General features: G+C 36.6%; 1 protein-coding gene across 1 annotated transcript in view; it reads right to left on the bottom strand.

The window, feature by feature from the left end:
* Positions 1 to 16,866, bottom strand: part of MORC1 (MORC family CW-type zinc finger 1) — a 189,148-nt gene that overhangs the window by 114,721 nt on the left and 57,561 nt on the right. Inside the window, exons 10-12 of the mRNA XM_059388362.1 lie at positions 4,458 to 4,537; positions 3,642 to 3,712; positions 1,422 to 1,486 (exon numbers count right to left, since the gene is read on the bottom strand). Coding sequence (XP_059244345.1) covers positions 1,422 to 1,486; positions 3,642 to 3,712; positions 4,458 to 4,537 — 216 coding nt within the window. The remainder of the gene's footprint in view (positions 1 to 1,421; positions 1,487 to 3,641; positions 3,713 to 4,457; positions 4,538 to 16,866) is intronic.

The following is a 16,866-nucleotide window of genomic DNA, read 5'->3' as shown; positions in this document are numbered from 1 at the left end:
CTTGAATTTTCTTTTAAAAACGCATTTTTGGGGTTGCCTGGGTAGAACAGTTGGGATAAGCATCCAACTCTTGGTTTCAGCTCAGGCCAGAATCTCAGGGTCGTGAGATCAAGCCCTGCACTGGGCTCTGTGGGTCAGTGGGGAGTCTGCTTGAGATTCTCTCTCTCTCCCCCTCACACTTGCTCTGCGTGTTTATGTGTGTGTGTTTCTCTCTCAAAATCAGTAAGTAATTTAAGAAATCAATCAATAAGTTAAAAAGCATTTTGTTCTAAAAATAAGTTCATACCAACTAACTGGCATTATTATAAATAAAATGTAGATCAGTCACCTTTCATGCATATCAATGTAACTAACTACAAACAATTCATCAACCAGATTTTTCTTTCTGGAAACTTTAAAGAGGCCTTTGCTATGGAAACAGCCCAAGCATCCATCAACTGATGAATGGACAAAGAAGATGGTGTGTGTGTGTGTGTGTGTGTGTGTGTTTATACACATACAATGGAATACTACTCAGCCACAAAAACAATGAGGGTGCTTGTTCTGATGAGAACCTGGGTGTTGTATCGAAGTGCTGAATCACTATATTATACACCTGAAGTGGATATAATACTGTATGTTAACTAACTGGAATTTAAATAAAAACTTTTAAAAAGTAAAGAGGACTTTGTTTTTTAATGAAGATTTCTATGAGATTTATTTAATATTTATTTTGATAAATGCATAGAGTTAACATTTCAAATTTCAGTTCTGAGGAAAGTTATGGTTATAGAGCACTTTATAGTTCACAAACAGTAATTCTGGAAACTGGTAATGCTTCTTTAAAAATCTGTTTCTCAACATGGTCCCAGTTTTCAAAATCTGACCTTACGTAGACAGCACTGTATATTCTGAGTTTAACTGGTTTAACACCTGAGCTGGAAACCAAGTCAACTTTACAAATGTAAATAATGGTTTTGTAAGTTAGGCTTGCTATTTTTATTTTAACTATATATGTGATACATTTATTTGAAACATTTTCAATTTTAAATTTTAAGCAGTACTAGAAGAGAAAAGAAACCAACCCTCTAGAGGCTTATGCCTGGCAAAGGACACAGAGAAAGTAGTCAGCTGATCCTCTGGGCAGATTTCACTTCCTCAACTGGACACTGTGCTGACTTTTCACTCTCTATGCAGAAGTTTTAACATTGTGTAAATACATGTATGCATGCAAATATATATTTTATAAATACTCTCATTGATTATGTGGTTGGGGAATTTTGACCATATTATGCTTAATATAACATCTTAATATAATAAGATGTCATAGGCCGAGAAAGAGAAGTTATCAAATTAACCAGCAAATCTGTCTCCTCAGAAATCAGAATTTGTTTTACCAAAGTGCAGAGGATTCTGGTGGAACAGAAAATCTTACATCTTACCTCTGTTTCTCTTTAAGAATCTTACGCTTCACTTCTACATCATCCAAAGCTTTCTGTAATATGTCCTGGAGAAGTACATTTGGTTAGGAGAGAACATAATTCTATTAAATTAATGAAAGCTGAGCTGATATTTATTATCCTATTATCCAAATGTTTCACAAGGGTAATAGTGATAGGTCACATTGCCTAATGCAATTGTACCATGGTAGAGACTCAATAAATACTTGATAAATGATTCGGTTCCAGTAGCTAAGAGGACACACCAAATCCTAACCCACAGTTCTCTTTTTGTACTTATTCCAATGTTCTCTCTCTGCCTTTTAGAAAAGAGCCATTGCTCCCTGTAAGGCCACACTGGCTTTCACACAAATTACACAAAAGCTTAACAAAGTCATTTGATGTACTAATACACTGAATAACTTTGACTTTTATCTGTGAGAACAACAACAACAAAAATTGCTAAATTGCATGAGCAATCACTAAAGCTTCTTCAGGAAAAACAAAGTTGCTATTAAAGAATTTTGTTATTAAAAATTTTGTCATAAGAAAATGTCTCCTTTATATCAAGTTCCAGATACCCCGAATACTACTCCCTAAGTTGTCCCTTAATAGGTTAGTCCATCCTTAGGCTTTCTGCCTTTCTGAGTACCTCAATACCAATGCCCACCTGTCTTTATCTTCTTTTTTATCTTGATGTACTCACTCATTCACTGCCCTATCTCTATAGTATGCTCCCTGTAGCCAGGCAGAAAATAAATAATGCACTGTTACTATTTCACAAATAACAACAGGTTTTTAATGTGCTCTATCCACCTGATGTGAAAGATGGCCATCTCATTCAGTGAGTAAACCACTCACTGAATACTATTTTCCCTGACTTTAAAGTAAAAGCAAATGGTAAAATAGTTAAGTATTTCGCATCAAATGCAACCACTCAACTGCCTAGAGGAATTTAAGAGGTTGGAAGCCAAGGTCATTCTGCTTTGCTCTCTTTGCTGAACAAAAAAGCAAGGTGGTCAAAGACTTCCCCACCCTACCTGTCAATGCATTCAGAACACAGAGCAAAGAGGCAGTGAGAGGTAAGGATAAGGCAAGAAGAAAGCAAGGTCCTGACACATTAGAAAGAGTCTGTTTCCCTTGTCTCTCAAATACACAAAGCCAAGGAAATTGATTTCTTTAAGACAGAACTTAAAAAGCTTAAACCTTTCTTTAAAAATCAGTAACAGTAAGATAGGCCCATGTTTACCTTAAAATAATAATTGAAAAGGAAAAAAAATGTTTCAGGAAAGCCATAGATAACTTTGGGGTATTACCAGGTGCTACTCTTTGATTTTACTCCCAATTCATGATCTTTAGAGATGAGAGAGCTCTGTATCAGCCCTTGTCCTTGAAAGTTTAAGGGCAAATCACAGAAAGGATTCATCTACTGAGTCTGCAGAAAAGGATGAAGGAAAGGTGAAATGAAGCATTTTTTTCTCCTTACACCTTTGTATTCCATTATATGCAAGCGAATAAAACGTTGCTTCATAATTCACCATGGTAGAAAGCTTTGTACCACATTTTTGGTAAAAGCTGGCAAACTTAGAACACATGTTCTGCGCAATATTCTTTTCCTTAGTTGCCATGCATTATAATTAATAATAATAGTTCTTTATAACCTATCTTACTCATGGGCATAGTGCAAGGATTATAGAAAATGTTTATGAACTGTATGGAGCAACTCCTAAGAAAAGAGCTCTGTAAGCTGAAAGTACTGTTATTAATATTCATAATTATAGCACATAATTCCTAACACCAGAAGAAAGGATGGCTTATTAGTCTTCTCCTTGCTTTCCCCATTTATTCAGGTCTGTAGGGAGCAATAATTTGAAAAGATATTTTCAAGGAAACTTGATAGGCTAGTTTTTTTTCTGCTAGTTTTTCATTATTTTCTCCTTTTCTCTTATTGCTTTTCATTTTAAAGAAATGAGCTGCAGTACTCCTCCCCACTCTTCTGAATTCACCCCACGTTGCTTATCTTTGCTCTCAGACTCAGCCTTCTCTCACCGCTGAGGTGCCTCTCCTTTTCCTGCACGCCTCTGTTCTGTTTACTTGGGTGAAAATCAACTTAAGCTTCTGAGCTTGTCTGTGTTTATAAGTTTGGGAAGTAAATGATAAGAGACAACTGTGTGCAGGAAAAGCAAATGACACTTTGCCATTTAAGAAGGCTAGGTGTCATACCTCGGCAGAAGACAAAGAAGTCCTGTCAGGCTGGTTTACTGTGATTTGTGCCTCCTTCAATATGACTTCGGCTGGAAGCAGAAGCAAGATCATTACAACACCAGGAAAATCCTTTCAGGCAATTTTAAGGGAGAGGTAGATACAAACACACACACACACACACACGCGTGCGCGCGTGTACACGCTCTATGGCTGTGACCAGTGGGAATGGCTTATAGAAAATAATCTCGGAAAATCCTACATTCCTTACATAGGTCCCACATGAGCCAGATGGAGGCAGCCACATGGGCTTCCTCTTAGTACAGTTGACAGGGCATAACTTTATACATACCAATTAAAGAGTTAGGACTGAATGTGTGGCTCACTAAAAACTCTCTAAAATCCATGAAGTATAGATTAAAATTACTCCTTGCTCCTGGACCACCAGGAAAGGATGGCTTTGTCCTCTTGTGGTGGGGTGGGGGGGAGTGAATGTGTAGAACATTCCTTCTTAAAGTGCATGTCATGCTAGTCTCTAAAATGATCTAACTCAGCATCATGCCAACCAGAATTTCCTATATCAATATATACCAATCTAGTTCCAAGTGTGTACTTGGAATAATAGTAAATAATGAGATACAGCAATGTATGTTATAATAATAAATAACACCATAATTAAACAAAGGCGGAGACAGAAAAATGTGTTATGAAGTTCTTGAGAAGCAGGGATTTGATTAATTGTGGTCATTCCTACCATGCTAGAACAGTACATGTCTCAGAATAAATGCACAATTAATGGCTGACTGAGCAATGATTAGGTCACAGGTAATTACATACCAATTTTGACAGCTTCTTCTGCCTTCTTAACTTCATTTTTAAATGCTCCTTTAAAAGAAGATGTGACATACAGATACTTTCTGAGGAGAAATAAGAAAGAACATAAGCAGATGATCATTTTGAAGTCCATAATACTTAGAGAATATTCCTTAGGAAGAATATATAATCCGGATATACATAATTGTTAAGAAAGAGTCATAGAATAAGTTGTATCCAACTGATAAACCAACAAATTTTATACTTAGGAAGAAATTCCTTGCCTTTTAGTACTTGGCCATTTTGCTTTTGAAAGGGAACTTCAGGAGAGAGATAAAATTTCTGCCTATACAAATGTTCATTGATACATATAAAATAGGATAATTTTCTTAAAAAGAAAAATTTCTATGTAACTGACCCATTATCAACGTTTCTAGTTAATATACATAACCCTCTTACTGAGGCCATAGACACTGGATAAACCCGTTCTCCCAATCCCAAACAACTATCTTTCTTTAACTAAAATGATCAGAAACACAAAGAACCACCAAGTAAAGAAATAAACAAATAAATACATTAAAAACAATTATATGTATACCTTAACGATATACCTCATTCTGTAATTTTTGCCTCTTACCCTTATAAACCCAGGAGCTCATTATTCTCTGAAACCTTCCATGTTTAGAAAGGCATCAAATATTCAGCCAGAGATGGGGAGAGACCTGCAAATCATCCCTGGAAGCCAAAATGTCTACAGATATCTAAAAAAAAGGCATTTGCTCAGGCAGAGAGAGAGTCTGAATCTATTATGCCCCTGGGGTGCCTGGGTGGCTCAGTCAGTTAAGCATCTGACTCTTGATATGGGCTCAGGCCATGATTCCAGGGTCTTGGGATCAAGCCCCAATCAGGTCTCCTCCTCAGTGGGGAGCCTGCTTCTCCCTCTCCTTCTGCCCCTCCCTCTGTTCACAGGCACAATCTCTCTCTCAAATAAATAAAATCTTAAAAAAAAAAAAGAAAAAAGAATCAAGATAAATTCCTTTTCTCTTAAGACTCTGAAGGATTTGTAGAAGTTTGTCTGGTTACCTAGATGAAAAGATTTAAATGTTAAAAAAAAATAACTAAATGTCACCTTATATTCATCTACTTCTATGGTTTAAGGAACTAGTCTCTTTATGGCTAACTTTAAGGTTCATTTTCCAATGGAATTACAGTTAACCATAAGAAAGGAATACCCAGAGGGTGCCTGGGTGGTTCAGTGGGTTAAAGCCTCTGCGTTCAGCTCAGGTTATATCTCTGGGTCCTGGGATCGAGCCCCAAATCAGGCTTTCTGCTCAGCAGGGAGCCTGCTTCTCTTCCTCTCTCTCTGCCTGCCTCTCTGCCTACTTGGTGATCTCTGTCTGTCAAATGAATAAATAAAAAAATCTTAAAAAGAAAAAAAAAAAGAAAGGAATACCCATAAAATCTAAGGTAAAGTAATTCTCAGTTTTTTCCCTTTTCTTCTACAATGAACATTATTATTTTAAGTCACACCCAAGGTGTATTCCAAATCAACCTCTATTACATTTAGAAAACAGCAAAACCTAAGTTTTAAAGTAAAAAAAAAACTAGTCTCGACATACTGGAATTACCATTTGTTTTTTGAAAAATCACACATTAATCACATAACTAATCTGGTATGAATTGCTCATTTTAAATCTTTCTTTTTTTTAAAAAAAAGCAAAATTAAGGAGAGACTTTGAACAATGAAGTGATCCTTTAAAACTGCTATGAATTAAACTATTCAAACATTTTACAGACGCTGTGTTTACAGTCCTAGAAAGTAAAAGTGGCACAGAAGGTGCCAACCACACATTAGTGCTTGATTTTAAACAATGAAGACCAACAGAGCATGTGCTCTCTTTGTAGTCTACATCAGAGACAACCTGGTCCCAGATGATCTGGGACATCTCAGATGATCCACATGCTTTCACAATTTAAATTTTACAAGTGTCCATAACAATTTTAGAAAGCTAACAAAGAAAGATATGTACTTGTGGGAATTCAGTGTAATGAATCTGACCATTGTCATAAGGAAAGAATTTTCGGTCAATCCCCATCCATAACCGGGAGTCTACTTCAGCCGGACACTTCTAATCTTCCTAATGGTGGACTCTTGCAGATAAAAACGCCTTTAAAAGCCAGAACAATGCACACCTGGAGGACAAGGAAGGGAATCTATCCAACTGTCTATTTCTCCTTCCTTGCATCTGAGGACAGGGGAATAGGATTCCCTCTATGACTAGGCCTCCAGTTCTTCAGGGGTTAGAACTCTTTCCAAACCCATCTCCCAAACTTCACTTTTACTTGACACTTCTGTCCACAATGCTAGGCTTCAGCCTTTGCCCTCCTACTGTTTCTGCTTTCTCTCTAAACCACCGCATTCTGCCACATTGTAGGCCTTCACTCTCCCTCCTCCATTTCAGCTTTTACCTCCCTGAATCTTTCCATCAATAAAACTGCATTCACATATTTGATGTTCGCTTAATACATAAAACAATTTATTGAAGATTTTCTTCTGAAGGAGTTGAAAAAACTCAAGGTCAATGAGAATATTGAGGGAAATGAAAACTAAAACAATATAAATGTTTTGCTCCTCAGAATGGTAAAAATAAAGAAAATATTGTTAATAGCAAGTGCAAATTTGGAACCAGACAAAAGGGCACTTGGTGTAAGAATAAACTGGGTCTTCTTGGAGGGAAAATCAATGGCACACCCATTAAAATTAATGGTGTTATCTCTCTTCTTACTCAGAAATTTAATTCAGAAGTCCGTTCCACAGAAATAATGACATATTAGCATAAATACACATCTGTCCAATAGATGCCCAAGCATGTCCAGTTTAGCACTGTAACAATAAAAACTCTAAAAGTCCTAACTATATGCAACAAAGTTAAATAAGCCATAGAGTACTACATATTTTTTAAATGACAGAGAAAGGTCTCCAAGAGATAATTTGTAAGTGAAAAGAGCAAGCTGCATATGAATTTTTGTTTTAAAAAAGAATTCTATATACAAATGTGTTTTTGCACACACACATGTATGTGTGTAAATGTGTGTAAGACAATCTGGAAGAGTATTAAACTTCTAGCAGAGGTTCCCATCTGGGGAGACTATGGATTGGTAGAGCACAGAGTGAATGCCAACTGGCAAAGGGGGATTTTAGTTATTTGATTTTTCCCCAATAACCTAACTGTATTATTTGTATTTTTATTAATTTTATACTTTTAAGAGCAAAATAGAACTCTTCCCCCCAAGAGAAATAAAAATATGAAAACAAAGTGATTTTTAAGGTTTTATGTTACAGATGTATAGAGTAGAGCATAATAAAGCATCTTGAGTGAGTATTTCAATCATAACCACCTTCAGAAATTAAAACTTTTATTGGCCCTTACTAGTCACATATACAAAATTTGTGAAAGACATTTTGGCTAACACAAACTATGGTATTTTAAGTTTTTGAGTTGGTCAAACGACTACAAGTAAAGAAAACTACAGTTCCTAACTTTTATTGATGCAGAAAAAATTAGCCCATGGTTAATTATGTTATTGAATTCATAATCATAACTATTTCCTTTTTTAAAATTATGTGTTTATCTAGTTTAGTCATACTATGAAATAGCTATAGTCCTTAGTTATTCATCAAAACATGTAATGAAGCATGATCAAAAATTTTCTGGCCAGTAGAATGTTGATAGCTACACCTGGATGTTGAATGGACCAGCTCGTTCACAGTGGGTAGAGAGATCTCCACTCACCATCACTCTTCACCCCTACCCAGCATCTTCCCTATCATTCCTAAGATTGTGCTCAGGCAAAAAACTGAGAAGGCATCCATGACTCCCCATTTCCTCCCCACTCCACACCCAACCCATCATCAAGCCTTGCTGGCTCTGTCTTTACAGCATATCTCTAATCCAAACACTACTTGTGACTGCACTACTACCACTCCAACTCAGGCCACCTGTACCTGCAATACAGTAATGGTAACCTAGGTCATCTTCCTTCCTCCTTTCTTGTCCCATAAAATCAATTCTCCACTCAGCAGCCAGAATAATCTTTTTAAAACATAAATCAAGTAATGCTGCTTTTCCTCAAAACTCTTTACGCTCTCAATACAACCTCTTCTTGCCATGCTGCTCAAGGTCCTATAGGATCTGCTCCTATTTACCTCATCTCTTCCCCATCACAGGGCTCTAGCTACACTTGCCTTCTAACCCCTTATACTTACCTTTACAGTTACTCTCCTCTCTTCCTGGAGGCATCTTCCTGTAAAGTTCTGCATGACTCACTGCGGTATTCACCTTGCAAGACATCCTCTGACAGTAATTACCCCTGGTATTCATGCTTTGTGTGGTGCCCTCCTACACTGGCGCCAGGCTGGTCCATGTGACCAAAAGAACATGGCAGAAGTGATGGTATGTGGCTTTTGAAGCTAGGTTCTAAAAGATGGCAGTTTCTACTTTGTTCTCTTAAACTGCTCACTCTGGTAGAAGCCTGTCCCTTTGCCATGAGAACACTCAGGAAAACCAGTGCAGTGGTCCTTGTAAACAGGAACCCCCTCCCGCCAGCCATGTGAGTCAGCCAGCTGGGAAGTGTATCCTCTAGCTCCAATCAAGCCTTCAGCAAGCCCAGCCAAGATGTTTCAGCAACTTCATGAGGAAGTTGAAGATTAAAGCACCCAACAGAACCACTCTCCAATTACTGACCTATAGAAACTGAGGAATAACTAATGAGGAATTATTTTTATTAATAAGCCACTAAATTTGGGGGTGATTTATTATGCAAGAGTAGATAACATGTTCACTTTCTCAGTTTATTCAGCTCTCTGCTCAAAGGTTACTTACTTAGAACTAGCCCCTTTCCTTGATTTCCTATCTAGAACAGTTCTCCTCCTCCTCCTAGGTCTTTATTCCCTGCCTTACTTTTTTTCTTTTCATAGCCCTTAGAATTACCCATTATTTCACTTATTTTTTATTTATTGTTTGCCTATTATTTTTTTCTCCACTAGAATGTAAGGTTTATGAGGACAGAAATTTTCTGATGTTGTTTGACATTACCTCGCATAGGGTGGTTATTCCATCCACTTGTCACTATTCATTTGTACAGTAACAATTGATGTTTATTTGTGAATATGTTGAGAACTGCACTGAGCAGTTTCATTTTTAAAACAAAACGTATTTTTATTTCAATCCTCACAACAACCCTAAGTGGCAGAGGAGTTTCCAATGCACAGAGGGTAAGAGCCAGGCTCAAGGCATTGCCAAAGGTTCACAACTAGTAAATGACAAAATCAGAACTCAGATCCAGGTTTCGCTCATCCAGATTTTGTTTGCAACTACTACCATATACCAAAAGATTAAATAATTAAAATTATACAAATTCATGAAGGGACACATAAAATGCATAGTTTGCAAAAGAGATACTTTTTAAGTATTATTAGTTTGTTTAGGTGGGTGGGATGTGAGAGGGTAGGAAGCATGCCCCCAAATTGAAAGACCATCCAACAAGCATAGTATTGCAGAATGGTCAACAGCAAACTATAAATTTAGAGTCCCTGAATAACTTATAAAGAACCATGCCGCTCCTATGAAAGCAGAATGACTCCAATTCCATGTCATTTGGGCTCCTTTCCATGCTATGGGTCTTTGGCAAAACAGTTTCAATGAAGAATGAAGACTTTCAGATACTTTAGCCCTGTTTCCCTAAAAGAGCTTTCAGAAGTGACCACTTTACATCTGTCTTTAGACGTAATGTGCAGAGATACAATGCCTGCATAAATCTAAGAGCTATTAATCTTTCTACTAAAGCTGAAGAATTCAAAGCCAAAGAAAATCAGTACTGTCTGCTGTCTACAATCAAGTAACATGGCCATATATTAACTTGTCTGTACAATACAAATAAACAATATTTAATGCTTCAAGAAATACAGACTTATAAAACCTTTAAGTTGAAATAGATCTTAGAAATCACCTAGCTAAAATTCTTCCCAAACTAGTAACATCTACTATAATCTAGACTTGTCCAGGGAAATCTGTCCTCATCTTGGGTGGGATTGCCTTCTATTGTAAAAGAGTATAAACTTCTTTAATCTCATGCCACACTCATGGCCCTCTCTGAGTTGCTATACCTCATGCCATGTGTGTCTGGAGAAACTAAACTTGCTGTCCTGGACCCACTAGATTAGTATTCTGGCTAATAAATTTCCCAGCTGGACCAGACATTGGTTGGTGCTAAACCAGAAAAAGTTACATGAGGACCTAAACCCCTCTGGTGTGTCTTGTTCCTAAATTCTGTCCAATAGGGAAGTTTCAAATCTGAGGGCAGATAACCTACTCTCAGAGGGGCAAGTGCTAGGCACATAAAGCAGACACAGCTGTAACCAAAGCAACACTGGGATGTTGTTTCATTTCTCCAAAACATTCCTCCTGAAAACACTGAGTCAAAGGAGGCAGTGAGGCAGGTGTGACGGCTCTCTGTTAACTTGTCTTCTCTGAATATCCTTCTACTAAACATCAATGGAAAAAGGTAGTCTGTGTCTCTTCCTTGCAAAAATACCTAACACTGCCATCATACTGAGTTTGACTAACTCTGTCTTCAACTTCCATCCAGCTATCCAAGTTCTGCTCTCTGGAGTTCCAGGTATCACATGATAAGGCTAACACATGTTCATTCAGGCCCCTCTCTCTCTTCAAAATGATGGTCAGTTCCATCAATGACCCCCTGTCAAATAGTTAATTTCCTGTGAGCTAGTAAATCAATGTCCATCCCAAAGCATCCCCATCTGAACATGGCCCTCCAGGCATGGTATAGGCAGGAGGATATAGTTTATCAGTACTATCACGATCTTGTTCTGCTAAGTTCTACAAACATTTTTAACAACTCTGTCACACTATCAGCTTATCCTAGGCTTGTGGTCAACTAAGACATCTATGCTTTTTATTTCTTTTTTCCTGTAAAACCCTCTTAAGTCTATGCTTATATAATAGATCTTTTAAATCTAAACTCAGGACTGTAAATTAGTGATACCACATTTATCTTTTGGACTTCAGCTTTTTCATACCTTGTTTCAGTTATGCCTAATAGAAGATATTCCTCCCAGTTCAGGGTCTAATATGAATTCAAACATGTTTGTTTTTTATCTAAGTTACTGATAAAAAAATATTGAACATAATATGATCAAGGAAGGAAATCAATGATATGACAGCAAAAATTCCTATCCTAGTCCTCTTCTGAACTTGTTAGAGATCTTGGGGAAAAAGTAGCTAAAGCAACTGTAATTTTACCAAGAATAAAATGTAGTATTCTTTTTCTTGTTTGCTACAAAAATACAGAAAATGACTAACCACAAAGTACAGTAATGTATTCTTATAAATAATACTTCAGAGTTCATTTCTAGAAGTTTATTAGAGCCTGGGTGGACAAAGTATTTAATCACTTTTTAATACCTTTTACATGCCCCCACTTTGATCAAATAGGGTCATTTCCAGCTCTTAATTTGTTCTGATGCAGCCATGAGAGAGCTATAATGCCCTTCAAGAAAGAAAGGAAAGGAAAGGAAAAAGGAAAAAAGGAAAGAAAGGGAAAAGGAAAGGAAAGGAAGGGTTAACCCACTAGTGATGAGATAACATGGAGGAGCTGTACAATTTCTTACACAAAAATTCTCCCTCCAGAGAACCAGTGAGGGAAGTTATATGCAAGTAAATATAGCAGAGAGAGAGGTAAGTCTAAAAAGGACAAAGCCATAAAGGATTAAATCTGTCCATACCGTTAATACCAAATATCAGATTTGACAGTTTATCAGAACCCTAAGGGAAACTTCATAAAGGTGCAGACCTCCTTAAATAACTTTTATGAAACAAACGAAGCACTTATACTATCTCTATTTCCTAGTAACACATACCTGAGAATATAACTTTGAAAGGTGAATAAAAAATATACTAGAATGGGAAACAGTTATCACTCAATACCAGTAATTTAGGTACCTGACATTCAATTTACTATAATTCCCTGAGAAAATGAGACAATTCCACATTTTCCTTTGGCTTAAACCATTTTTTACCCAAACTCACTAAGAGAGAAGTAATCTAATTTGAAAAGATCACCTATATTGATTGATCCAAGAGACCCTTGGTACTTCCCAGAAGAATAAGACTGATGGAAAGGAAGCATTACTTTGATATGAACTGGGAAACAAGTAGGAGACTTATAAAGAAAATATTGGGCATGATACATTTCACTTTTCAACTATAATCTGCAGTATAATCAGAAATGAAAAGTAAAGCAGGGAGACAGTCCAAGATGGTAGCACAGGAAGATCCTGATCACCTCTACCCATGGATACACGGAAACTATACCTACACATAAAGCAATTCCTCCTGAAGAACAACAGCTGACTGAAAGAGCTTCTACACAACAAACAACAGAGGTGAAAAGGTGACAGCTTTCCATGTAAGATTAGGGACAAGACAAAGGTACCCACTCTCACCACCACTTTTATTCAACATAGTACTGAAAGTCCTAACTACAGCAATTAGGTAAGAAAAGGAAATAATTAGGAAGAATAATTCCATAATTAGGAATAAAGAAGTAAGTCTATCACTAGTTACACGGTACTACACATAAAAAAAAAACAAAGAGATCATCAAAAAACTATTACAACTAATATACAATTCCATAAAGCCTCAAGATACAAAATTAACATACATAACAGAAATTGGCTGTGTTTCAAAGGGAAAAAGAGGGAAAGAGAAAAACAGAGAGAGAGAGAAATCAAGAAATAGACTCTTGATATGATTGTCTGTTTTGTGTGTGTTGAGTTTGAGGAGTTCATTATAGATCCTGGATATCAACCTTTTGTCTGTACTGTCATTTGCAAATACTTCTCCCATTCCGTGGGTTGCCTCTTTGTTTTTTGTTTGTTTGTTTGTTTGTTTGTTTTTGAGTGTTTCCTTTGCTGTGCAGAAGCTTTTGATTCTGATGAAGTCCCAAAAGTTTATTTCCACTTTTTTTTCCTTTGCCTTTGGAGACATATCTTGAAAGAAGTTGCTGTGGCTGATATCGAAGAGATTATTGCCTATGTTCTCCTCTAGGATTCTGATGGATTCCTGTCTCACGTTGAGGTCTTTTATCCTTTTTGAGTTGATCTTTGTGTACGGTGTAAGAGAATGGTCGAGTTTCATTCTTCTACATATAGCTGTCCAGTTTTCCCAGCACCATTTATTGAAAAGACTGTCTTTTTTCCACTGTATATTTTTTCCTGTTTTGTCAAAGATTAATTGTCCATAGATTTGAGGGTCCATGTCTGGGCTCTCTACTCTGTTCCACTGGTCTATGTGTCTGTTTTTATGCCAGATGGGAAGAAGATATGAACAGATACTTCTCCCATCAAGACATACAAATGGCTATCAGACACATGAAAAAATGTTCATCATCATTAGCCCTCAGGGAGATTCAAATTAAAACCACATTGAGATATCACCTTACACCAGTTAGAATGGCCAAAATTAACAAAACAGGAAACATGTGTTGGAGAGGATGTGGAGAAAGGGGAACCCTCTTACACTGTTGGTGGGAATGCAAGTTGGTGCAGCCTCTTTGGAGAACAGTGTGGAAATTCCTCAAGAAATTAAAAATAGAACTGCCCTATGACCCTGCCATTGCACTCCTGGGTATTTACCCCAAAGATACAGACATCGTGAAAAGAAGGGCCATCTGTACCCCAATGTTTATAGCAGCAATGGCCACAGTCGCCAAACTATGGAAAGAACCAACATGCCCTTCAACGGACGAATGGATAAGGAAGATGTGGTCCATATACACTATGGAGTATTATGCCTCCATCAGAAAGGATGAATATCCAACTTTTGCAGCAACATGGATGGGACTGGAAGAGATTATGCTGAGTGAAATAAGTCAAGCAGAGAGAGTCAATTATCATATGGTTTCACTTTTTTGTGGAGCATAACAAATATCATGGAGGACAAGGGATGTTAAAGAGGAGAAGGGAGTTGGGGTAAATTGGAAGGGGAGGTGAATCATGAGAGACTATGGACTCTGAAAAACAATCTGAGGGGTTTGAAGTGGCGGGGGGGGTGGGAGGTTGGGGTACCAGGGGGTGGGTATTATAGAGGGCACGGATTGCATGGAGCACTGGGTGTGGTTAAAAAATAATGAATACTGTTTTTCTGAAAATAAATCAATTGAAAAAATTTTTTAAAAAACCAGATATCCAAAAAAAAAAAAAAAAAAAGAAAAGAAATAGACTCTTAACCATAGAGAACAAACTGATGGTTACCAGTGGGGAGAGGGGTGGGGGGTTGGATTAAAAATGTGATGGGATTAAGGAGTGCATTTGTTGTGATGAGCACTGGGCGATGTATGGAAGTGGTGAATTGCCAAATTGTACACCTGAAACTAATATAACAGTCTTAAATGGATGAATAAATAAATTGATTTTAATAAAAGAAATTGGCTGCAGTCCTATATGCTAATAATAAGCTATCAGAAAGAGAAATTAAGCAAACAATCCCATTTGCAATTACACCAAAAAGAATAAACACCCAGGAATAAATTTAACGAAGGAGGTGAAAGACCTGTACTCCAAAGACTGTAAGGCACTGATGAAAGAAACTGGGAAAAAAAATAAATGGAAAGATATCTCAATGCCATAGACTGGGAGAATTAATATCATTAAAATGTTCATACTACAGAAAGCAATCTACACATTCAATGCAATCCTCATCAAAATACCAATGACATTTTCCACAAAGCTAGAACAAAGAATCCTAAAATTTGAATGGAACCACAAAGGACCCCAAGTAGCCAAAGCAATTTTTTGGGGAAAAAAAATAACAAGCTGGAGGTCATTCCTCCAGATTTCAGATATACTTCAAAGCTATAATAATCATAAAAGTTTGGTCCTGGCATGAAAACAGACACACAAGATCAATGAAGAGGAATAGAGAGCCCAGAAATAAACTCACACATATATAGTCAATTAATCTATGATAAAGGAGGAAAGAACATACAATGGGGAAAGTACAATCTCTTCAATAAATGGTGCTGGGGAAACTGGACAAATACATGTGGAAGAATGAACTTGATCACCATCTTATACCATATACAGACATAAATTCAAAATAGATTAGACTTGACCCTAAGACCTGAAACCATGAAACTCCTAGAAGATGGTAAGCTCTTTGGCACTGGTATTGGCAATATTATTTTAGAATAGTCTCAGCAAGCAAGGGCAAAAGTTTTAATAGTTATATTACTATAATAATTATTAATATTAATAAGTATTATTATTAAAAATCAATAAATGGATTTACATCAAACTAACTAAAAAGTTTTTGCACAGCTAAGGAAATCATGAGAAAATGAAAAGGCAACCTACTGAATGGGAAAAGATATTTTCACATCAAACAATTAATAACTAGTTAATATCTAAAATATATAAAGAACTTATACAACTTAGTATAAAAAAAAAAACCTGATGAATGGATCTACAGGGTACTATGCTAAGTGAAATAAGTCAGACAAAGAAAGACAAATACCATATAATTCCATTCATATGTGAAATATAAAAAATAAATGAATAAACAAGAGAAAACAGAAACAGACTCACTGATATAAGAAACAGAATGTTGATTACCAGAGAGGGGAAAGGTGAAGGCAGGCAAAACAGGTGACAGGGATTAAGAAGGACAAGCTTCCAGTTATAAAATAAATTAGTAATAAGCATGTAATGTATACCATAGGGAATACAGTCAAAATATTGTAATAACTTTGTATGGTGACAGATGATAACTAGACTTATTCACAACATACGATTAAGAGATCTATAACTTTAATACTGATAGTAACATGAGTGATTGCAAAGCCCCAGGAAAGCCACTAATTTTTCATGAAAAAAAGACAACATAACAAATGTAGGTCTATTATAAAAAGTTAATGTAATATAGGGGAAGAAGCAGTGAATGTGAATTGGTAAAGAATCTGAAGCCAGAATATTTGAGCTCTTGTCCAGTTGTGACAGTTCCCTATCTCTGAAATGGTGATAATCAAATGTGACCCATAGAGTTACTGCAAAAACCAAACACAACAATGTGTGTAAGAAGACATATATATATATCAACAGCATACAAGCATTAAATGCTTCTCCCAAAAGATATTAAGCTCCTCAAAACTAGAACTTATCATTTTTATGCTTTGAACCTAGCACAATCTTAGGACTCATAGGAGACTCTGATAAATGTTTTGGTGAGTAAATGAATGACCATCCAGAAACAACACACACAAAGACTGTTCTGACTGCATGTGTAATTGGGAAAGATGAATTTTGTAATATGGAAATGTCATCTTAAAAAAAATTTATGCTGGTACAAACTTCCAG

Source organism: Mustela nigripes, chromosome 2 (assembly GCF_022355385.1).
Source record: "Mustela nigripes isolate SB6536 chromosome 2, MUSNIG.SB6536, whole genome shotgun sequence".
Classification (NCBI taxonomy): Eukaryota; Metazoa; Chordata; class Mammalia; order Carnivora; family Mustelidae; genus Mustela; species Mustela nigripes.
This window is presented reverse-complemented; position numbering and strand designations above follow the sequence as displayed.